Source organism: Mesoplodon bidens, assembly GCF_964165515.1.
Source record: "Mesoplodon bidens genome assembly, chromosome: 3".
Lineage (NCBI taxonomy): Eukaryota > Metazoa > Chordata > Mammalia > Artiodactyla > Ziphiidae > Mesoplodon > Mesoplodon bidens.
The window spans coordinates 44,387,934-44,411,944 of NC_138178.1; the positions used below are offsets into that span (position 1 = coordinate 44,387,934).

Consider the following 24,011-nt stretch of genomic DNA (forward strand, 5'->3'; position numbering starts at 1 on the left):
GTCTATTTTACATTTGGGAGTATATATAAGTCCATGCCACTCTCTCACTTTGTCCCAGCTTACCCTTCTTTAATATATTCTTTAGAGTACAGTGTTCTTTAGAGTACAGTGAGGGGAAATTTTAGTACCTCCATAAAAATGTTTAATTTTTTGTGGATTTTTATTTTATAAAGAAAGGCAAAGGCCTCAGATGAACTTGGATGAGGGCCTGAACTCAGGCAGTAGCTCCTGGAATGGAAAGGAGGTGTGGAGAATGAGAGAAATAGTCAAGTTTAGGACCAGAAGATTTAGAACCAGTTAGAAGTTTGGGGCAAATAAATAGAGGAAGCAAAGGTGTACCTGGAGTTCTAGTCTGTATACCTAAGAGAATGTTGGTTTTGCTAATTAGTACTGTACAAGAAATTTAGAGAACTTTGTAGTTTATGGATGAAGATGAATTTGAATATGTTGACTATTGAATTCAAATATTGAATTTGAGATGTTAATAGTCATTCAGACCAAACTGATCAACCAACAAACAGGAATTAATGCAAAGAAGAGAAACTAGATGCAGCCATACTAATTTGGTAGTTAGAAGAGAGGGGAATAAAAGAAGTCTGAAAAGAGGAAGAGAGACCAGCGAAGGACTTTGTTAGGGCCTCTTTGTAAAGAAGAACACAAACTTATTTATGCTAGTGTCTCACAGTCCCTTAGACAAAACTCATAATGGCCCCAGACACAGGCCTAAAGAGCAATCAGAAACACAGGATCTGCTCCTTCTGTGGCCCTGTGGGCTCTTATTTCTGCTTTTGATGACCTGTCCGCATGCTTTTTTTGTTGTTGTTGTTCTGAAAATATGTTTTCACTGCTCAGTTTTTCCAAAGATCAAAGGTTGATTGGTCAGGTCACAACGTTATATCACTTTCTTGTTGAAATGCCTGAAAAGATCTGACAAAATCTCCATGTTCCAACTCCCAGTTCTCAAGATAGAAAAGCTAATTGGCCCAGTTTCCGTCATGTAACCACTCTGGTCAAAATAACTGTATCCAGAGAGAGGCTGTGTTGTCGTGGAGGTATATAGAATGATGTAAAGAAAGGCTGAGTGGTTACTGGTTTCAGTTGCAGCAGAGAGGTTAGGGAAGATTAAGGTTTTGTACCAATATGCCCAATTAAACAGAAATTTTAATAGAGTTCTGGGGCCGGAAATGGACAGCAAGAGGTTGAAGATGACCGACTCATGAGGAATTAAACAGCAGGACTCCTCTGAGGTAGATGAAAGGTACAGTAGCCTGAGGAGGTAACAACATTGAAGGAAAGCTGAAGGCTGTCTTTTGTTTTCTATTTACAATAGGGTAGAATATGAACATGCTTATTGCTTAGGTTGGATAGACCCAGTAAAGAGAAAGAGATTGAAGATACAATCAAGGGAAGAGATAGTTGCTGGAGCATGATTCTAGAGGTGGTGAGAGATGATTCAATCAAGAGCACAGGAGGAGATATGATTGATCTTTGGAAGGAAGACATCCTTGTATCATAGGATGTTCAGTGAACATTCAGTGCTGAAATAAATCTCTCTCTGAATACTTATCGTAGTTGTTCCAACTGGGTGATGTTAAATCTCTGGATAACTTAGATCTGTTCTTAGTCATGGAGGCATTTCTGTGTCAGCTAGATTTCCAGGCAGGTATGAGAATTGAGGTCTGGCCTTTCTAATGAGACTGGATGTCAAAAGAACATTTTATTCCCTAAACAGGATGTCTTTCTGTTTAGACTTTTATGTCTTTGAGTGCACAGCTCAACTGATTTTTCAGTACTGCATGGTCTAACTGGGGCGACCAAAAAAAGTCCTAATTTTCATACCAAATTGAATTAAACCAGTTTCCACCTTTCCAGGAAATTGATTCTCAAGTGCTACTTCCATTATTAAAGTACATGCTATATTTTTATTTATATTTATTTATATAATTTTTTACTGGAATGAGATTTATAAACAGTAAAATACATAGATTTCAAGTTTATAATGTGGAGAATTTTAAAAAATGAACACACCTACTATCCCAATTAAGATAGAGAGCATTTGTATCACCCCCAGAAGTTTTCTCATGTCTCTTTGAAGTCAATCCCCACCCTTCATAGGCAACAAATTTTCAGTTTCTGTTGTCATAGATTAGTCTTGCTTTGACCTTAATATAAAAGGAATCGGAGAGTATTTACTCTTTTCTGTCTGGCTTCTTTGCTCAACAAGTTTTGAGATTCACGTGTAATAGTGTTTCATTCTGTCTTTATTGCTGATTAGTGCTCCACTATTTTATTTTATTTTTTTAAATTTTATTTATTTATTTATTTATTATTTATTGGCTACGTTGGGTCTTTGTCGCTGTGCGCGGGCTTTCTCTAGTTGCGGTGAGCGGGGGCTCCACTTCGTTGCGGTGCACGGGCTTCTCATTGCAGTGGCTTCTCTTGTTGCAGAGCATGGGCTCTAGGCATGTGGGCTTCAGTAGTTGTGGCTCACGGGCTCTAGAGCACAGGCTCAGTAGTTGTGACGCATGGGCTTAGTTGCTCCGTGGCATGTAGCATCTTCCCGGACCAGGGCTCGAACCCATGCCTCTGCATTGGCAGGCGGATTCTTAACCACTGCACGACCAGGGAAGTCCCACTATTTTAAAATACTGTAATTTGTGTATCCTTTCTCCTCCTAATGGATATTTCCCCACCTTTTGGCTATTATTAATGAGGCTGCATAGAAATTCTTATACGTTTGTTTGAGAAAATATGTCTTAATTTCTCTTGTGTAAATACATAGGAATGCAGCTGCTGGGCCGTAGTGTAAGTGTAGGTTTAATTCTATAAGAAAACTGCTAAAGTTTTTAAAGTGGTTATGTTCTTTAACGTCCTGTTTAATGCATAAAAATTCTAGTTGCTCTACATACTCTCCAGAATGTGGTATGTAACTCGGCTTTTAAAATCTTATCCATTTTCATCTGTATGAAATGGTATATCTGGTTTTTAATTTGCATTTCCTGATAATCAATGCTATAGAATACATTTCCATGCACCTCCTGGTTAGTTAGAAATCAGTCTGAAATTGTCACTGACTACTAACACATTGTATTGCTTCTAAGGATATGCTCTTGCTATTACAGTGAATTTTTTAGACAGATCAAAAACCATAAAAATGAGCAAAATAAGCTAGCAGTGCCTAATCATCTATGAAGAATACTTTGTGAACAGAGTTTTATTGAGACACCCAAGGTGCAGAGCTCTTTAGATTTCATTAATTAGGCATGTGGACATCTGATCAGTGTACCAATTTGCCAGCAATAATCATAATTTCTTGTTAGAGATATATTCAGTGTAATTTTAGCATAAGGCATATTTTTGGCTGAAATATTTTATGGTGTAGACAACTCTTGTAGAAATTCAATAATATCTTATAAATTTGAACCTTACTTTTTCAGAATGTGTGATAATTACTTCATCCAAGAGGGTATTAAATTTGTATTAAGAACAGGATAAATCTGCTCCCCTGACACCCTACTAACATTTAGGTCGAGTTCTGTTTATGGTTGAACAGATTAGTGACAGTTCATAAAATATTGGTACATTTCTTCATTGCGTTTTTTTCCCAGTGAAAATTAATTAAACGACTATTAAATATCAGGCACCCTGATACATTCCATTAGGGAAGACAGATGCAAAAATGAGAGATTATATTACCTCATGCTATTGCTATAATACATGTAATGCAGTGTAGTACAGGTGTGTGTGTGGTTCAGAGAATGTATCTATGGTGTCCAAGTGGGCTCATGATACAGACAGAGGGACACGTTAACTCCTGCCTGGGCCATCAGAGAACTTCTGCAGGGTGGTATTGACCTGGACCTAGAATCCAACTTGCCAAGTAAGGAATTGAAGACACTCTGGCTGCCTTCATGAGTTTTGGCTTAAATAACATTTTGTTGAAGTAAGGGAGGGGGTGATAAAGAAGAAAGTGGATATTAATGAAACCAAACACTATGCCTCACCAAGAAATGTGACAGATGTGTTCACTCTCATTATCACATAATCTTACACATCTTGCAAACACCCCTAGGACATAGATAATATTATTCCTGGTTTATATGTGAGGAATATGAAATATTTGTGGTCTCAATCCCAGTTTCAGAAATGTTAAAATGTGAAAATATGCATGTCTTAAAATCAATAAAATACAATAAAATCATTGTCACAAGTTTCTCATCCACTCCTGTAGAGTATGTAACATTTTAAAAGAAATAACTTTTAACTGTATATAACACTACACATTTTTATCTTCCTCACAGGCCTTCAGAATTAGTATGATTCTTACTCTACCTTGAAAAAACAATGGGCAATTTTCACTCTAAATGAAAACTCTAAAAGAGGGGCTTGTTACAATGGGCCTTTCTTTGCTGTCCTACAGTCAGGAAGGGAATGGGGGTAGAGGAAAGGTCTGCTCAGATTGGGATCTTATTGTTATTTATAAAAACAAACAATAACTAACATTTCTGAGTACTTCTGTGGTTCTAGGCACTCCTCTAATTCTCTCTTACTTAATCTTTGCAGCAACATGAGGGAGTTGGTACTGTTATTTTCTCATTTGTCAGATGAGGACACTGAGGAACACAGAGGTTAAACAGTTTGCTCACTGTGTACAGCTAGCTTGAAGCATAGCCAGGATTCACCGTAGGCGGTCTGCCTTAAGCCTCCATCCCATGCCCCACCCCTAACATAATGAATAGTGTATGTTGGAGCTCAGCTGGGCACCAAATGGAATATGCCTTCTATTCGCCAAGGACAGAAGTGCTCCCTGCTAGAACTCATGTCATCCTGCTTGAACAGTGTGCTGTGTATGGTTTGGGAACCACACCTATATTGTTCAAATTCTAGCCCCATCACTTGAGTAAGTCTTGAATAAGTCATTAGTGTCTTTGAGTCTCAGTTTTCTTGCTCTTAGAATGAGAGCAATATTTTGCCTTGTGAGGATTTTTTTAAGGATTAATCGTTTAAAAATATTGAAGACAGAGTGACGAAGATAGCAAAAAGTGCTTAGGAAGCTTAGATGGGGGTGTGTAATTTGCTCTCACAGGGATCTGAGTCCCTGCCTTGGCACAGGATGCTAGGCTGGTAATGTGTCCAACCAACCTGGTGGGACAGAGACATGGGAAACATTAGAATTAGTGGCAAATTTTGCTCCAGAATGATGTTTTTCCTCCATGGCCTTCCTTTATACAGCTTAAGTGCCAAGTAAGAATTCCAATACATGTCAAAATTGCTCATAAGATTTTCTTACAGAAACCTCTTTTAATATCAAAAGACTTTCTAGCTCCAGAAAATTACAGACGTTGACTATAGAGAATCAAGGTCAAAGTCAAATCATTTAAGGATAGAGTTAGATTACTACATCACAGAATGTTGCCATGGTAGGAAGATGCCAGCCCTATGGATGTGATTGCTTTAGAGGAAGGCAACATAGCACAGGGAGAAAAACAGTGAAGTTGGGGCAGGAGACCTGCTTTTTTTTTTGCGGTACACGGGCCTCTCACTGCTGTGGCCTCTCCTGTTGTGGAGCACAGGCTCCGGACGCTCAGGCTCAGCAGCCATGGCTCACGGACCCAGCCGCTCCATGGCATGTGGGATCTTCCCAGACTGGGGCACGAACCCATGTCCCCTGCATCGGCAGGTGTACTCTCAACCACTGCACCACCAGGGAATCCCTGAGACCTGCATTTTTGTTCCAGCTCTGCTGTTGGAACTCAGGCAAGTGTTTTGACCTTTCTGGGTTTTCACTTCACATTGTGCACATTTGAGGATTAGTGTTGTTTGAACTGTACTCTCCAAGCCCTAGGAACCTGTAGAGGGTCTGCATGGGCTGTAGCTAGTGTGGAAGCATCAGGTAAAGTAAGACTCCAGCTCTGCTTCTTTAATTCAACCAAAGGGGCTCTGCTTTGATCAGTTATATTCATTGAGTTTCCACGTCTGTTTAGTTGGGGGAAAATAGAAGGGGTAGTGGTGAGTTGGGAGGATAAAAACCAAGTAAACTAAAACAACTTGTCTCTGAAATGACATCATTCTAAGTTGCTCATCTGTAGCCAGTGTACCTGTGCTCTGCTCTCTGTACATGTCTGTGGGCAGAAGTTGCAAAGACTGAAAAAGACCTAGTTCTTATTCTCCAGACGTGTGTTCTCTAGCTGGAATAGGGCCAAGCCATGGCCAAGACAGTAAGTGGACAAGACTTAAAGGCTTCTCAAGTCTCTCATATCTGGCCCATCCTACTACTTGTCTCCTTTGGTGGGAGACTCTCCCCAACCCCATGCTTTTCTGTGTTCTCTCTGCTCTCCCTCCTGCTCTTAAGGAATGGTCTCATAAACCTTTTATACCAAGATACAAGGTGATACATGCCTTAAAACCTAGGAGCCCCTTGGTGAGATTTGCATTTCAACAAAGACCAAATCTTAAACAAAGGTGATAAAGCTCTAATTATAGCTTCTTCTTGAGGCAGGTGTTCTTCTTCAAACATGTTACATAGGTGACCACTTTCTTCCCTAAGGTTGGCTCTTATGGGCATAGCAGTAGAGCACGGTGTTTATGAGAAAGGACTCTGAAGCCAGTCAGTTTGTGTTGCATTTCTAGCTGCATCACTTCGTAGCTGTGTGTCTTTGGGCCAGCTACTCAGGTTCTCAGTTTCTTCATCTGCAAAGTGGGTAGCAATTACAATACCTACTGCAGATATTATAAACAAACATTAATATAGTAATCTCTACAAAGGACTCAAGACAGAGTACAGCATATAATAAGCATTAAACAAATGGAAAAACATGTACAAGAGCTATTTGGTAAATAGTTTAGAAGAATGATGAAAGACTAAATATCATGGTTTAGACTATATGGGATAGATGAAAAAGAAAAGATGACTAAGTAGTTAAAGAAACTATTGCAGAAAAGATTAGTCTTGATCTGGCTTTTAAATGGTTGAGGCCAGATTAGCTGGAGGACATTCTAGGCAGGGTGAAGAACAAGAATAAAAGCGACAATGGAGGAATAAGCTTAGTGTATCCATGGAACCATGAAGAGGCCTAGAATAGAGGGCATACAATAGTCTGTAGCAGGAGAATAAGAGGAAAACTATATTTAAGGAAGATTAGATGGAAATCAGTTCATTGGATGGTTTGGAGTGGCAGAGTATATTACTTTAGGAGGCTAGTAAGCTATTGCAGTATTAAATATCTAGAGTAAGGAGAAAGTACATTATTATAGTGAAGGAACCAAGTTTTGGAGTCAGGAGACCCAGGCAACTACTTTAGCATCTATGAGACTCACCATCCCTAACCATAAACTGTGGATAATATCCTCATAAGGTTACCGAGAAGATCAGGAGTTGATACAAAAGTACTTTGTAGGTTCCAAAGAATTGGAATAATAATTACAGAATTATTAGTACTAGATGTCATTGTGCACTCCTAAACCAAAGTAGCAGCAATGGAGGTGAATAAAAATGTAGATGGGCTGTTGTTTGATGAAAAAAATTCATGAAATATCTTATTAACTAGAAAAAAGAGGGCATGAATCATTTGGCCTTCATTCTTGGGGAAATGGGTCTTAATATTTATTAAAAAAATGATTTATTAGCTTAGGATAAACCTCTTAAGTTTGCTCATTTTTGTTGAAAATATTTTCATATGTATTGGTTTATTGTTTGTGCCTTAACATAAGGCAAAAAATGAAACGTTCACAGGACATCATTTCAGTTGTTATTGTGTTTCAGCAATTTTCATTGTCCTAGTCATCCCTGTGACCATCAGTTACATTAGATATATAATTCTTTTACTCCTTCATATAAAAAGATATATAAAACAGTTATAAATCTGCATTGATCCAATAAAGACATTCTAGGAGATGCTTTTTAAAACTTGATCTTTTTTTTTTCTTATCTCCTGCCTTGTCCCAGCTCCTCTGCTGGTCCCTCTCATCAGCTCCTTGTGGCTATTGGTGTGACTAGCTTTCCCTTCCATTTCCAGCTACCCAGGTTTGTTACATTGTTGTGCTTTAAGGATCCTACTCATGAAGTTTTGTGGTCAGCACGCTGACCAGTGCCGTTTTCCCTTGGGCCTTCTGGCTCTGATGAGCAGCCCCCATGCATGGTTAGATTTGCTCTGTCTCTGCAGCAGCACCTCTTCATTCCCATCTGATGGGAAGTTTCTTCCAGTCAGCTGTTTTCCAAAGCACCAAGAATTTCCTGTTGAACAGATATTTGGTGAACCACGTTCATATATTTCTCTGATTTATTTTTGGAAAAATGTCTCTTAAACCAGCAGTCAGAGTAGAGGGTATTTACTGCTGAGGTGCTGTAATGAGAAACAGAGGCTTTCTTGCTCTCTTCTGGTGGGGGATCAATTATCCTCCTAACAGGGTCCTGGATGCTTAACACAAAGTCAATGCCAACAAAGGAGCAGTTAGTGAGATTTCCCTACTGGGCTGGTAGCAGGGATTAAGCAGATAGTAATAAATAGAAGGTCAGAAATGCAGGTGGCAAGCCTGAGGTTCCTACACCAGAGGTGGGAATTCAGCTCAGGGACTGTGAAGGAAGCATCATGCTGAAGTAGAGAGGGCAGGACTTGGGGAGGCAACCTAGTAGGGCTGTATCACATCATGCTTCTTTGTCTTCTCTCTCCCTTGCAAGGTAACATTTAGATACCCAGTTCACCTATTTTACTGTATTTGATAAGGAACTTAAAATTGTTTATTTATCTGAAAATACTTTAACTTAGTTTTGGTAATGATTTAGCAATAAATTGCTGACTGTTCAAATGTTCATTAGCTCTTTTAGCCCACAAGGATGCCTACTGTTACAGTCATACTAAATAGCTCTTTTACAAAATGGATTTGTTAACATACAGGCAAAAAATATTTTATTCCCCATTGAACCCTAATAGGCAGTTTGGAGTTGATACACTTGCAGTCCAAATCTGGGGCCTGGAGTCAAGGCTGTGTTGCTTGTTAGCTGCATATATTAAGGCAAGTTTCCTCAAAACTCTAAACCTCAGCTTCCTTTTCTGGAAAATAATAATACTAATTTCACACAATTATTATGGGAATGAAATGAAATGAGGTAAATTTTAGAAAATTACATACACAGTGCTTGGCATATAGTAAGTAATAATTAAATATTATTACTAAGGCATCTCATAATAGTCTAGTATTTTAATCTTTTTCAAAATCCTCCTTCCCAAAACTTTAAATCTTACCCCCAAACTTCATTACTGAAAAGAATGTGTGGCTGTATAATTAAAGGTAATACAACTGGCAGGTAAATATGCGATTTTGAATTCAAGTAAAGAATCATGTGATGATATGTTGGTCTCCCCATCCCTCCTCAATCCCTTCGCCTCCCACATACCTCATACTGATGCTGATTTTGTCCTGATCTGGGCTGCTCCCATTTTTAAAAAGAAAGAACTTTAGAGAGGAGAGTAGGTATGTGGATTTTTATGTGGTGGTTGTTAGGACTTGTGTCAATTTCCCCTGGCAACATTCACTTTACATGCAACTGATAGCTTCATAGACCCCAGGACTATGGACCAAGATATCTTTTTTTTTTTAATGTAGATTTGATTAATTAATTTATTTTTGGCTGCGTTGGGTCTTTGTTGCTGTGCGCGGGCTTTCTCTAGTTGTGGCGAGCGGGGGCTACTCTTCATTGCGGTGTGCGGGCTTTTCATTGCGGTGGCTTCTCTTTGTTGCGGAGCACGGGCTCTAGGTGCACGGGCTTCAGTAGTCGTGGCTCGTGGGCTCTAGAGTGCAGGCTCAATAGTTGTGGTGCACGGGCTTAGTTGATCCACAGCACGTGGGATCTTCCCAGACCAGAGCTTGAACCCACCTCCCCTGCACTGGCAGGCAGATTCTTAACAACTATATCACCAGGGAAGTCCCAAGATATCTTTTTGCTTTAGTTATCTTTCATAAAGCTCTGGTGGAAGCTATTGGGAGGGAGGATAACGTGGTGCCATTTACTAGCTGTGTAACTTTAGCTGTATCTTTTAATCTCTTTGAACCTCTTGTTTCTTCATCTGTAAAATGGACATATAATAAAGTCTTCTTCAACAGGTTTCTGTGAGGATTAATTGGGATAGTTTAAGCTTCTGGAACATAACAGGTGTTCATTAAATGTTGGCTTCCTTCTCTACCCTGGCCACTTGTCTGAAGGAGGTACCCCGGCTGATATCTGAGACTCAGTAACCTTAGTAAGGCAGCTGTGGCTTTGTAAGGAGAGAGAGAGAGAGAGAGAGAGAGAGAGAGAGAACCCAGTGACTAGGAAGGTGGGATTTCAATATTGGAAAATAGCCGCTGGACCATAGAGGTATAAAGCATTCTCCATTTCCCCTCCAGTTTCTTCTTTAAAATATATGCTATATTTTTTCATCTCATCCTCCAACCTAGCAGGATTCCTAAGTTTCCTCCTACTTCTATCTATCTTAATTTTCACAAGAGATACCACACTATGAATCTTCTGTCATTACTTCTTGCATCTTTTCAACAGCCTTCTTATTTCTCATGACAACTAATATGTACTGGGCTTTGCTCTGTTTTAAATACTGTTCTAAGAACTTCACATGTGTTAACTCATCCCAAATATCCCATGAGGAGGTACTATTTCTGTCCCAATTTAATAAATGTACAAGTGAAGGCAGTAAAGAAGTGACTTTCTCAAGCTCATACAACTATTGTAATATGTCTCAGAACTGGAATTCCAATGCAGGTAATCTGAATCCAGAGGCCGTGCTGAAAACTGATAACTGTTAGTGCCTCCTCATCAAATAGTGCTTCTAAACCTAAGTTTCAAACCTTTCCACATTCGGTTTAGGTTTTGCCCACCCAGACCCATCTCCCTCTAGTCCCCATCTCTCTCCAAGGTGGGTGCTTCTCCATCTTTGGACATGACATGAATGTTTGTGATGCTTGCCTTCTGCTTAAACTGATTTTCTTTCTCTGGATCGTTTAAGGCCCAGTTCAGCTAGTTCAGGCTTCTTTGTATCTTTATTGTTTATCTAGTAATTCATGGGCTTGTTGTTTCTCCATTCATTCACTTGTTCATATATTTATTCATTTGTCCAGCAAACATTATGAGTCTATTACATATCAAGTAACATAGATATTTAAAGTTAAATAGGACATAGCCCCTGCCCTTCAAATCACAGTCAGATTTGAGAGATAGACATATAAATAAAATGTTTCACACAAATAATTACTGTATTGTAAGTTACCATAACAAAGGTACATTCAAGGTATTGTGGGAGCAAAGAGGAGGAAGTGCTGGACTCTGAAGAGGTCAAACAAGATGATGTGGATCCCTGCTGGATCCCTGCTGGATCTAAGATACATAGGTGAATATATAGAGATATTAATGAGTGAGACATGTGGGGATAGAAGGAAGGGGAAAGGATGGCAGCAGAAGGAACAGCATGGACGCATTGGTGAGGCAACAATATGGTAATCAGGGAACTGTTACTACTTCAGCGCCTTGGGCAGATGTGCTTGGGGGAGTGACAGGAAATGAAACCGCTGAGAAAGGTAATCTCTTAAGTAGAAGAAATTATATCTTTTAAATATATTAATTTTAGAGAGGAGGATTTGAGAGAAGGGCCAAATTAGAGCTAGGAAGACCATATAGGATACAACTGTAGTAGTCCGGATGAGAAATTGTGGAGTTCAGAACTAAGGCATCACTAGTGGGATAAGGGGACATACATCAGGTATGGATATGGGATGGATCATGTTGAATCTAGAATGATTCCTGGGTATATGTCTTGGGTAAATTAATAACTATGATGATATGATATTAGTTGAGATTAATAATTTGGGAAAATGACTAGGTGTTGTATGGAGTTTAATTTTAGACAACCAGGTGAAGACATTAATAAGTAGCTGAAATGTGGGTTAATTTGGAGGTAAGTATGCATCTGTGAAATCATCACCAAAATTGATGCTATGAACATATCCATCATTACCACAATCTATGCTGTAAACATATCCATCATCACCCAAAGTTTCCTCCTGCCTTTCTGTCTTTATAATTATTACTATTTTGTGATATGAACACAACATTAGATCTACCCTTTTAGCAAAATATTAAGTATACAGTATTATTACCTAACAGCACTGCGATGTACTGTAGATCTCCAGGGCTTATTCATCTTGCATGACTGAAACATTGTACCTTTTAGACCAATTCTTCAATAACCACTTATTGAATGTTTATTATGTCTGCTGGGTTCAGGATGTTTAAAATTGGGCAAGTCATAGTCTTACCCTTAAAGAGGACATAGTCCAGTGGATGGAGACAGAAATGAGATTATAATACAGGAGAATTCGAATTGCTATGCACTGGATTGTGGGAGAGTGTGGCAGAGAGAGAGAAAAGCTCATTGTGGGTGGTCAGTGAAGTCTTCACTGGACAAATGATTCTGAAGTTGAAACACAATTTTTACAGATAGGAAGAGCTAAACATGAATGATATTCTAGGTAGAGAGAATAGAAGAGTTACTGAGGTGTGAAAGAGTGTAGAGCCTGTAGTGAATAACAAGCTGTTCTGTATGGTTGGAATACAGAGCAAGTGAGTTCGTCTGTGCAGCTATGCCCACATGTCCACGGGTTTGTGTGTTGAAGCAGAGCTTCAATGTAGATTGAATTTTCCTGTTCAAAATTTTTCCAACCATTATAGTCTAGAACAATAGCTCTGAACTAGTAATGCAGGTCAAGAACTCTAGACACAATTTCATGAAAACTTTAGAGGCATTGACAAAATTGCTGCGTTCATTTAAATAAAAAGCAGGTATTTGTTTCCAAGTTTGAGAGACCCAGGATCTTAGATTGAGTGATTAGTGGAACAATTTATTTTATCAAAGTTGGTTTTAAAATAACTTATCTACCCTACTGCTACTTAACTTTCTTTTCTTTTTTTTTTTAACATCTTTATTGGAGTATAATTGCTTTACAATGTTGTATTAGTTTCTGCTATACAACAAAGCGAATCAGCTCTATGTATACATATATCCCCATTACTTAACTTTCTAAAGTCTTTTTTTTCCCCACAAGGAGAGGTCACATAGGAATACAATAAATATTTTTTGAATTTAATTCAGGAATTAATTTCTTGCAATTTTTATTAGTAGAAAACATGGCATGTAATTCTGAATGAATACCAAATTGTTTCAGACAAGCAGAATTAGACTCTAACAGCTTATGAGACCCAGAAGACGTGGGTTTAGAGTCTGTCTGTTTCTCTCCTCCATCTTTTTTGCTTCCCTTTCTCATTGCAGTGCCCTGTCTCTTGTGAAGCTTGGCTCCTGGCCAGATAATGTATTCCTCAAGTCCCTGCAGGACCCTAGTAAAGTGAAATTGGCAGATTTCCAAGTGGAGGGAGCTGATAAAGAGCCATCAGGCTCCTAAAACAATGTGTAGTTTGTGATGTATTCTTTAAAGAATTAAATAGATTATTTATCTACCCAAATCCATAGTTTGATAGCAACAAAGGCTTTTGGTCATTACTATTATTCTGTGATATATTTCAGTGATAAAATAGTAAGTTCAGTTCAACAAAATTGTGTGTGAATACCTACCACATACAAGGCACAGTGCTGGTAAAGCAGCAAAATTAATGTAAACTGTTTTCTTCTTTTTCATGTAATTCAAAAAACTAGCTGTCACAAATATGATTTACTTGTGTGGTCATTTGCATTATAAAATACCAAATCATAGGATGAATTATATTCAACTAATATTTGATTATCTTTAGACATGTTTCATTTGTGGTACAATTTTGTTTTTGTGATTTGGTGTTCTATCTTCAGTCATGGTCCTAACCCTAGGGATGGGTTTCCTGATACCTGCCACAAGGCTTCACTGGTTGCCTAAGGTGGCTTTGCTTTCTCAAGCCACATACTCTCAGAACTGAGATGTGTTATCCTCATTTTCAAATATATTTTCCTATTGTGCTGTTATTGTTATTATAATGCCTAAATTTGATATAACTATTTTTTTCAATTCATGATACTCCATTGACAAATTTGATGTCTATGCAAGATGTATTTTATCTTGGTATTTATGTCATCACATGAAATGTTTTCTTACTTGAATTACTTTAGTCATTATTTAAGAAATTATCAATCATTGAATACCTAGAATAACAAGATTATTTGAATTAAAAAAATCTTACCTACATGGGTAATATTAATTTGATGAATTTTAAATGTTTGAGGTGGGTGGAATACATTTAAACTGAAATGCTTATTTTTGTATAAGTAAATGTAATTGTAGGAAAAGATATAAAGTGGAAATAATAAGCCCATGCAGGTAATATAGCTTTTTTAATTTGCCTGTCACCTTACACAACATTTTCTAAATAATTATTATTACCTTTACTAGTATTTTAATTGTGTCCACCCATAAGTGATTTAGGAAAAGAAAATTATAATTTAAACATAGTTATTTGTTCTGATTTGCTTTAACTAGTTGTTTTAAAAGTAACTGTGTTGAAATTCAGATATTTCCCTTTCCCCTCTGCAATTTTTCACACATTGTGTATCTTGAATAGCTTTGAAAAATGTTGGAAATGGGATAAATCTAGGATTGAATTCTGATATTCATTTTAACGTTCCTTTCTTTTAGGTACTGCATGAAGTTATGTGGAAATGAAAGCGATTCACGAAACCCCTCCTCCAAGAGTGAATGAATGTCTTTCATAAATGGAGCTTGGCTTCTGGTTTTCCCAGGACACTGACATTGTGGCAGAGACACAGAGGCTCTTCCTGCTATTTCAGTGATTCACAGGACACCTGAACAGTGATGCTGGCCTTGGATTTACAGATTTCCATCCTGATACCTTACTTACTTCTTTGGGACAGAAAAGCTTGCACTAATTGCTCTCCATGGTGGCTAATCTTTTCAAGAGCCTGATTTTACCTTACATCCATAAGCTTTGCAAAGGAATGTTTGCAAAGAAATTGGGAAATACAACCAAAAAAAAAGAGAATCGTCAGCCGAAAAAGGATCAAGACATTCTTATTGCTGGCCAGACCAAACCCCCTAAATTTTCTAATACCTTGAAAAGCACTGTAAAGAAGATTGCAAAGTGTTCATCCGCTCGCAACTTATCCACTGAAGAAGACGAGGCTAACAAAGAATTTTCCCTCTCCCCCACATTCAGTTACCGAGTAGCTATTGCCAATGGCCTCCAGAAAAATATTCATATAACCAATGGTGAGGATGAGGATATCCTTCAGGAGTTATCTTCCATTGAGAGTTCCTACTCAGAATCACTCAGTGAACTAAGGAGCAGTATAGAAAACCAGGCACAGTCAACACACACGATGCCAGTTAGACGCAACAGGAAGAGTTCAAGCAGCCTGGCACCCTCAGAAGGGAGCTCCGATGGGGAACGCACTCTGCATAGCTTAAAACTAGGAGCTTTACGCAAACTGAGGAAATGGAAAAAGAGTCAAGAGTGTGTCTCCTCGGATTCAGAGTTGAGCACAATGAAGAAAACCTGGGGAATCAGAAGCAAATCTTTGGACAGAACTGCCCGAAACCCAAAGACCAGTGCCCTGGAGGCCGGATTCAGTTCCTCTGGCTGCATTAGCCAAACACAGGATGTCATGGAAATGATCTTTAAGGAACTTCAGGGAATAAGTCAGATTGAAACAGAACTTTCTGAACTCCGAGGGCATGTCAATGCTCTCAAGCATTCCATCGATGAGATCTCCAGCAGCGTGGAGGTTGTACAAAGTGAAATTGAGCAACTCCGTACAGGGTTTGTCCAGTCTCGGAGGGAAACCAGGGACATCCATGATTATATTAAACACTTAGGTCATATGGGTAGCAAGGCAAGCCTGAGATTCTTAAATGTGCCCGAAGAAAGATTTGAATACATTGAAAGTGTGGTGTACCAAATTCTAATAGATAAAATGGGTTTTTCAGATGCACCAAATGCTATTAAAGTTGAATTTGCTCAGAGGATAGGACACCGAAGGGATTGCCCCAGTGCAAAGCCTCGACCCATCCTTGTGTATTTTGAAACCCCTCAGCAAAGGGATTCCGTCTTAAAAAAATCATATAAACTCAAAGGAACGGGTATCGGAATCTCGACAGATATTCTTACTCATGACATCAAAGAAAGAAAAGAGAGAGGGATACCATCCTCCCAGACATATGAGAGCATGGATATAAAGCTGTCTACTCCAGAGCCCAAAATGAAGAAGAACAGTTGGCAGTCACCTGATGACAGTGATAGAGAGCTGGAATCTGACCTCAATAGAAACAGTTATGCTGTGCTTTCCAAGTCAGAGTTTCCAACAAAAGGAAGTACTTCCAAGTCAAGTTCAAAATCACACAATGCTAGAGCCAAGAATAAAACTTCTAGTAGCAGCAGAATTGCAAATAAATCAGAATATGATAAAATTTCCTTGTATTTGCCAGAATCAGATAACTTGGCAAAGCAAACCACAACCTATTATACAGCTGCAACACCTCTCTGGCACTCACAGAGTGATTTTTTCACCACTAAACTTAGTCATTCTGAATCAGACTTTTCTAAATTGTGTCAATCTTATTCGGAGGATTTTTCAGAAAATCAGTTTTTCACTAGAACTAATGGAAGCTCCCTCCTGTCGTCTTCAGACCGGGAACTTTGGCAGAGGAAACAGGAGGGTACGCCTCCCTTGTATGACAGCCCTCAGGATCAGTGTTTGAATGGGGCTTCTCAGGGTGTCCAAGTACAGAGTGAAATTGAGAACACAGAAACTGTGGACAGTGGAGTGAGTAATAGCATGGTGTGTGCATCTGGAGACCAGAGTCACTACAGTGATTCTCAGCTCTCTTTCCATGAAGATCTTTCTCCATGGAAGGAATGGAATCAAGTAGAGCAAGGAGCTGATTTAGGTTTAGATTCATCCACCCAGGAAGTTTTTGACTATGACACAAACAGTCTATCTGATCAACAACTAGATGTTTACCATAAAGACCTAGAAGACTTGGGAAAGTGCCACAGTGTCCTTCAGGATGACTCTGAGAGCTATGATTTAACCCAAGATGACAACTCTTCTCCATGCCCTGGGTTGGATAATGAACTACAAGGACAGTGGGTTGGCCAATATAATTCTTATCAGGAAGCTAATTCTAATGAGCTGTACCAAAACCAAAACCAGTTATCCATGATGTATCGAAGTCAAAGTGAATTGCAAAGTGATGACTCAGAGGATGCCCCACCCAAATCTTGGCATAGTCGATTAAGCATTGACCTTACTGATAAGGCTTTCAGCTTCCCCAAATTTGGATCCACACTACAGAGGGCTAAATCAGCCTTGGAAGTGGTATGGAACAAAAGCACACAGAGTCTCAGTGGGTATGAGGACAGTGGCTCTTCCTTAATTGGGAGATTTCGAACATCATCCCAATCAACTGCAAATGAATCAAGTACCACGCTTGACTCTGATGTCTACACAGAGCCTTATTACTACAAAGCAGAGGATGAGGAAGACTATAGTGAACCAGTGGCTGATAATGAAACAGATTATGTTGAAGTGATGGAACAAGTCCTTGCTAAGCTAGAAAACAGGACTAGTATTACTGAAACAGATGAACAAATTCAGGAATATGATCACCCTTCATATGAAACACCTTATGAAACCCCACAAGATGAGGGTTATGATGGGCAGGGAGATGATGTGGCTAGTGAAGGGGGATTGGAACCCTTAAAGGAAACATCAGCTGAAATGAAAATAAAAGAAGATGAAAACCAAAACATCCCTGAAAAACCCCTGGAAATCATAAAGCCAAAGAAGATTCGTCCCTCTTTCAAAGAAGCAGCTTTGAAAGCCTATAAGAAGCAAATGGCAGAATTGGAAGAGAAGATCCTGGCTGGAGGTATTTATGTTTAAATGCTACATTATGAGCTCATTGTGTTTTACCATTGGGTGGTGTTCTTTAGAGCATGTTCTATGTTTACTCTTGGGGGAAGGAATTTACTTTCAAGGAATTTGCATGTTTATTCTGAGAAGGATTTTATTTTACTCAACTCCCCCAACAAGTTGGGCTTGATGATTTAAAATCAAAGTGTTTTCAGATAGGTCATACTAAAATAAGCCCTTACTCTGTGGCTCAAGATTTCTGTGCTAGGATTAAGCAAAAACCCCATTTCATATTTCCAACTTTATTGTATCAGTTATCAAAGGAAGAATGAATGAAATCAAAGAGCAGCCTGGGGTCTACTTTTTGGTCCTGTTAGGTTTTACAGGGATTGGGAAAAAGATAAAATTAGTCTTAAAGAATTGGGAAAGATGGACTCCCAGATTTCCCACTCCTTTTCCCATCAAATCTATACTTTGGAGCCTGCCAGCAGGAAGAGCTAGTTCTGCACAGCCAACCCCAGCCCATACCATGGAGGACCACAACCTCCCTCACTACCACCGATACAGCTGAGGGAAGGTATTAGAGCCAAAACCCTAGGCTGTACCTGAGTGGTCACAAGTCACTTTTTTGGAGGATAAAGGAGATAGAGTTGAGTAGCTTCCTCCCAGAGTGGAGTAGAAGTCTCTTGCCTATTATGGAAATGAAAGCAGTACCTTACCTAATAATTTTACTTGACCTCCTGGGGGAACAATTTTGGATCATATACTTTGGAAAAGTAGCTGCATGTAAATAAAAAATTTTTTGACTTTTTATTTATCAACCAAACTTCATCTGAACTTACCTCAATCCCTTACCATTTATGTTATTTGCATGCTTATCTCTATATCTTTGGGATAGTTTGATATAATCTCAGTTTTAATGAATTACATATTGTTAATGGTTTCCTTGATTATGGCATTGTCATCTTTAAAATACTTACTGTACATAATACTCCATAAGTGTATATATTTATATGATCAAGTGTTACTTGCTATTATGAAATAATATAATAATTTCTTCAGCCAGTAGCTGATTATGGCTTCTTTTTCTTAAGCAAAATTGTGATCAGATACTACTCCAAACTGGCCATTTTCTGGTTGACATGGGTGGATCATTGAATAATCAGATACCTTTATGGTTAAACTGTTTCAGGCCCTAAAACAAGTGAAATAACTATTAGGGTTCTCTGCTCTAAAATCCTGTCCATATAAAACAACATATCTTATGTAATTTATTTAAAGAACAATATAAGTCAAGGGCATCTTGGGTACATTGGCTGTGTTTTTTGGTTGTTATTTTTTTTCAGGGAAAAGTTCTCAACTATCTTTAAAATTGATTTGGAAGGGCCAAGTAGTCAAAAATTTTATGTAAATGTAATTCATATTGGAATAATGTCTATCTTATTTCAGAGTGACTTTTAATATTAGATATTCTTATTACTGAAACTCAGTTCATAGTTTCTTGAAATACAGGTCAGCTTTTTGACAGTGTATTTTACTTACTGTAGATTCAGAGAGGTCTACTTAAAGGCATATTAAGAATAAGCAGTGTGTATATATATGTTTGTATGTGTCTGTTTGTTGTGATGCAATCCATGAACGTTTTAGTGCTAACTGGTTAAGGTATCTGAAATGTTAGGCAATATTATAAATACAATGAAACTATACGTTTCAGAAAAAAAGTGGATCTTCATTAACTTAAAAAATACCCCAAATTAGCAAACTTCTGCAAGGTAGATTGTTACTGATAATGACCATTTACATAGCTAACAATCCTAGTCATTCAATGGCATTTATCCTCAGAAGACATAAATACACTTGGTTATCCACACACCACCCACTTCAGAATCCTAAGAAGGTGAAACAATCGGTGTCACATACCTGACACACCAGGCCTGACAACAGAGGACTCAGACCCCTCTACATCTTGGAGCTTGGCTTGTTATCCTATGAGCCAGATTTGAATGGAATCTGTTGGATATCATTTATCCTAGAGGAAATCATACACACGTCTTTAAGATGCTCTCTGGTTGCTTGAAAGGCACCAGATTGACTACCCAGGAGGTTGCGGTAGCCTAGATTTTAAAGGCCATCTCTTCTCCCTTTGGCAGCAGTCAGGCAGTTGTCCCCCTCCTGTGCCGCCAATATGCCTCATGAGGAAGGACAGCCAAAGAAGGGCATTTTTCAGGCCCCTTCCCGGCTCAGAGCATCCCAGTGAGTTGCCGGTCGTCATGATGGGTTTCATGTCCATAGCCATCTGCTTACTGGGCTTTGGGTAGATGCCAACAGATTTTTCTCTCCATGACCACTCAGTCACCATTAGGTAGCAGTGCTGTCTTTTCTCCATTACTAACCTGGCAAGATTGGACCTTAGAGCTCTTGCTGTAAACGATGTGGGATGCGGTTCTCTTGTCATTGTTTGATGGAAATGTTAGCTCATAAATTTGAATCATTTATTTCAACTTTTGTCTTCAGGATCCTGGTAAAGAGGGATTTATTAAAGACCCCAATGTACATGGATGTTTGGTACTAGTGTTTCTGAGAATCTTCACCTTGAACAGCAGGCCAGTGGGGAAAGAGATTTTAGACTGTGTGTAGCCAGAACCCCCATGAGGCCATATTCTTCTCTTGTTGCTGGAGCCTGCTTGTGTAGCTGGCCTGAAACCCACACCATGATGATGAACATCTGATCCCCTACCTCTAGCCCCTCACCACCCATCAACTGGAATTAATTATTATCTCCTCTGAATTTCCCTATATCTATCTCTTATGGCTCTGGCTTCTACCTTATTTATTGACGATTTATGTTCATTCCTCATGTTCTCTTCTAAACTGTTATCTGAAGGCCAGAGGTCTTGTCTTTTCATCCCTTCATCTGCACTGTGCCTAGACCAGTGCTTTATACAGAGATGGCACTGAATTAATACCTTGGATGAATGCCTGAATCAAGAGAAGCAGGATACTAAAAAAAAAAAAAGCACAAGCTTTGAAGTCAAACCCAAATCCAAATCCAAACTGTGACGTTTAATTGCTAAGACTATGACTTTATCTACTGAGAGTTCAGAAGTATGATTAGAGATAAAAACTTACTATTGAGTGCTACTATATCCCAGGCACATTCCAGGCAGTTTATCTGCTTTTTATCCCTTTGCTCCCTACAGCATCACTATGAATTTGATTCCATTATTATCTCATTTTACAGGTGAGGAAACTGAGATGCTGAAAACTTCCATAACTTTTTCAGTGTTTTACAGTTAGTAAGGGGCTGAATCCAGAATTAAATAGCTGGCTAATTTGTTTATTTAGAGCAGCTATATGCTTATTCACCTCAAAGGTTGTTTTGTTTATGTTTGAAGGTGGAGAAACATGATGAAAATAGGGGTGGCATTAGCCATGAGCCTTATTCCAACTAAAGGATTTTCATGAGAAAACAGGACTAATAGGACAGGCACTAGGGTTTTGTTATGAAATAGTTCATTCCCAGTTTTTCTACTTCAAATCCATGGTTCATCTTATAAATCAAGGCTGGTAGAGCCCAATAAATAGCGAACAACAACTGCTTGAAGGATGATGTTCTGAAGTCTGAATACACTTTACCTGATTCTAAAGTCAGTTTGCAGTAAATTTTTCTAGCAAAGAACAAAAATTTTGTTTTGTTTTGAAATGCCATTTCCAGGATGTCTGTAGGTTCTGAAAGAGGCTGCTCCTAGACAGATTATAAAGTCCGTGAGTGAATTGCTTTTTCTGTTGCTACTGTAATGCCACAGCCTGTCCCAGTATCTGGCAAATTTATCTAGTCCACACATATTTATTTATCTCATCTAGTCTAAATGCTAGACTCCTTTCTAAGTTACTTGGCTATCTAGTTCCATACAAAGTGGAGAACTCTTAGAATTCAAATAACTTTAGTCTTCTTTCTTTCCATCAAAAAGACAATTTTACTAGATATATTTTAATATAGTACAATAGGGAAAATGTGATAGAGAGTGCAAACAGGACTTTTCACTCCTTTGGCTCCATTAATCACATCTTTCTTTCTATGATGATGTTACTTATACATCTCTAAAAACTTAGTTGAATTTACTTAAATTCCAGGTTTAATGTTGAAGAATAAATAGTTCAACTAAGTTTTGGAGGTTTGTTGGCCCAAGTTTGTCTATCACGAGGTGCTTCTTAAATTTTTGATTGCCTCTGGGCCTCCCCTGCGGAGAGTCTAGGTCAGGAGCGATGGGGTCTGCCTTTTTAACATGATGCCTGATGCAGGTGAGCATCATAGCACAATTTAAGAGTGCTGCTAAGCACTGTGCAACAAATATTATACCTTCCCGCGTAGTGTTGTTTCATCTCTTCTTTTCAAATTAGAAGAGATAGAATCGGCCTAAGAAAACGTGTGAATAATTTTCTTAAAATGGGGAATGATTTTCTAATTCTCCAGAGCAGTAGGGTATTACACTTACGAAAAGGTTTTGGTAATTTATACACATTAAAATATAGAGAACAATATATGTATTCCTTGAAATTGAAATATCCTTCTTCAAGGCAAGTATAGCAGTACTGGTAATAGCAGAAGGCAACCCATTTGTAAAATGTTCTATTAAAACGCTATGCATAGCAATACACTTTTGGTTTAGTATTGTTTGCTTCTAAATACTCTAGAATTACCTGTAATATAAAGTGATTGTCTTGGTTTTTGAAATAGATTATGATCTAGAAAGGAGACCCATGAAGAGTGAAGTGGCCAACGGCCCTTACAGGCTTTAGACACAGCTGGCATCTCTACTTCTTGCTAGACAGAAAGCCCAAAATACCCAAGGGAGTAATTCTTCTAGGAGACAGGACTGGGACTCAGAATACAAATGTGTTTATAAATCAGTTGCATGGGGAGAGAGGTAATGGTGGTATGTTCCAAGAGGACCCAAAGGTCTTAGAGTATATGCTGGTGTGAGATGGAGCTAAGAGATAGGGACAGAACCAACATATATTTAACACCTTCCTATCCTATTCACCTCTAGAAATTTTAAGTACATATTTAATCCTTGTTGGGTAGTATTAGCCCCACTTTGTAAATGAGATAACTGAGTCTTAATGAGGCAAAAGCAGGTCAAAGTCTATACAGCTAATAAGAGTATTGATGGAAATTGATGTACGTATGATAGAATTCAGCATCTGATGCTCTTTCCATGACATCCCATTGCAGGTGTGGGCAAGTCTTGTCATGAAAGGGCATAGCTCAAATTTTTTTTTTTTTTTTTTTTTTTGTTGCGGTTCGCGGGCCTCTCACTGCTGTGGCCTCTCCCATTGTGGAACACAGACTCTGGACGTGCAGGCTCAGTGGCCATGGCTCACAGGCTCAGCCGCTCTGCAGCATGTGGGATCCTCCTGGACTGGAGCACGAACCTGTGTCCCCCGCATCGGCAGGCGGACCCTCAACCACTGCGCCACCAGGGAAGCCCCATAGCTCATATTTTTAAGCATACAAATAAGTCGTGCTTTTAAGGTCAGCCAGTTTTGTGTTAGCTTCTGGAGTAAGTATTGATCTCTGTTAACACAAAGTGAGTGATAATAGTTTGGGATGAGATATTATCACATTTTTAAGAAGTTTACAAAATCTGGAAGGGTGACACTTGTCACATTAAAAGACTTTATTAAGAGTGAGGAAGTGCCGATAATAGTAGTTTTTGAGAAATGAAAGCATTTTACAGGAGGTAGGGAAGAAATTCACAAGGATACACGAAAGCCGGCTATTACCAGGAACAATGAAAATGCAGGGTTCAAAGATTTTGTTTATTATAATTATTAATGGCTCCCAGCTGTATACCTGGAACACTTGTCTTTGTAGGGAAACTAAAAACACATTTTTCAAGGGAAATATTAACTGATGATGAAAGTGGTGATTTCCAGATTGTACTAAGAGTATCACTTCAAAGCCTGCAGTGCGATTTCCAAATTCCAGAGATTCAAGAAAAGGTATTACGTCAAAATCTCGGATAAGTTTTTGTTTGTTTGTTTCGGCTAATGTCATTGTTCATACACTTTCTGCAGGTTCAAATAGGGAGATATATTCTATAGAAATTG

At 38.6% G+C, this 24,011-nt stretch overlaps 1 protein-coding gene across 1 annotated transcript in view; it reads left to right on the top strand.

Moving 5' to 3' along the window:
* The window catches only part of UNC13C (unc-13 homolog C), a gene marked incomplete at its 3' end in the record, with an annotated part of 599,652 nt that overhangs the window by 19,701 nt on the left and 555,940 nt on the right, over positions 1 to 24,011 (top strand). Inside the window, exon 3 of the mRNA XM_081228462.1 lies at positions 14,662 to 17,913. Coding sequence (XP_081084588.1) covers positions 14,922 to 17,913 — 2,992 coding nt within the window. The 5' untranslated portion in view covers positions 14,662 to 14,921. The remainder of the gene's footprint in view (positions 1 to 14,661; positions 17,914 to 24,011) is intronic.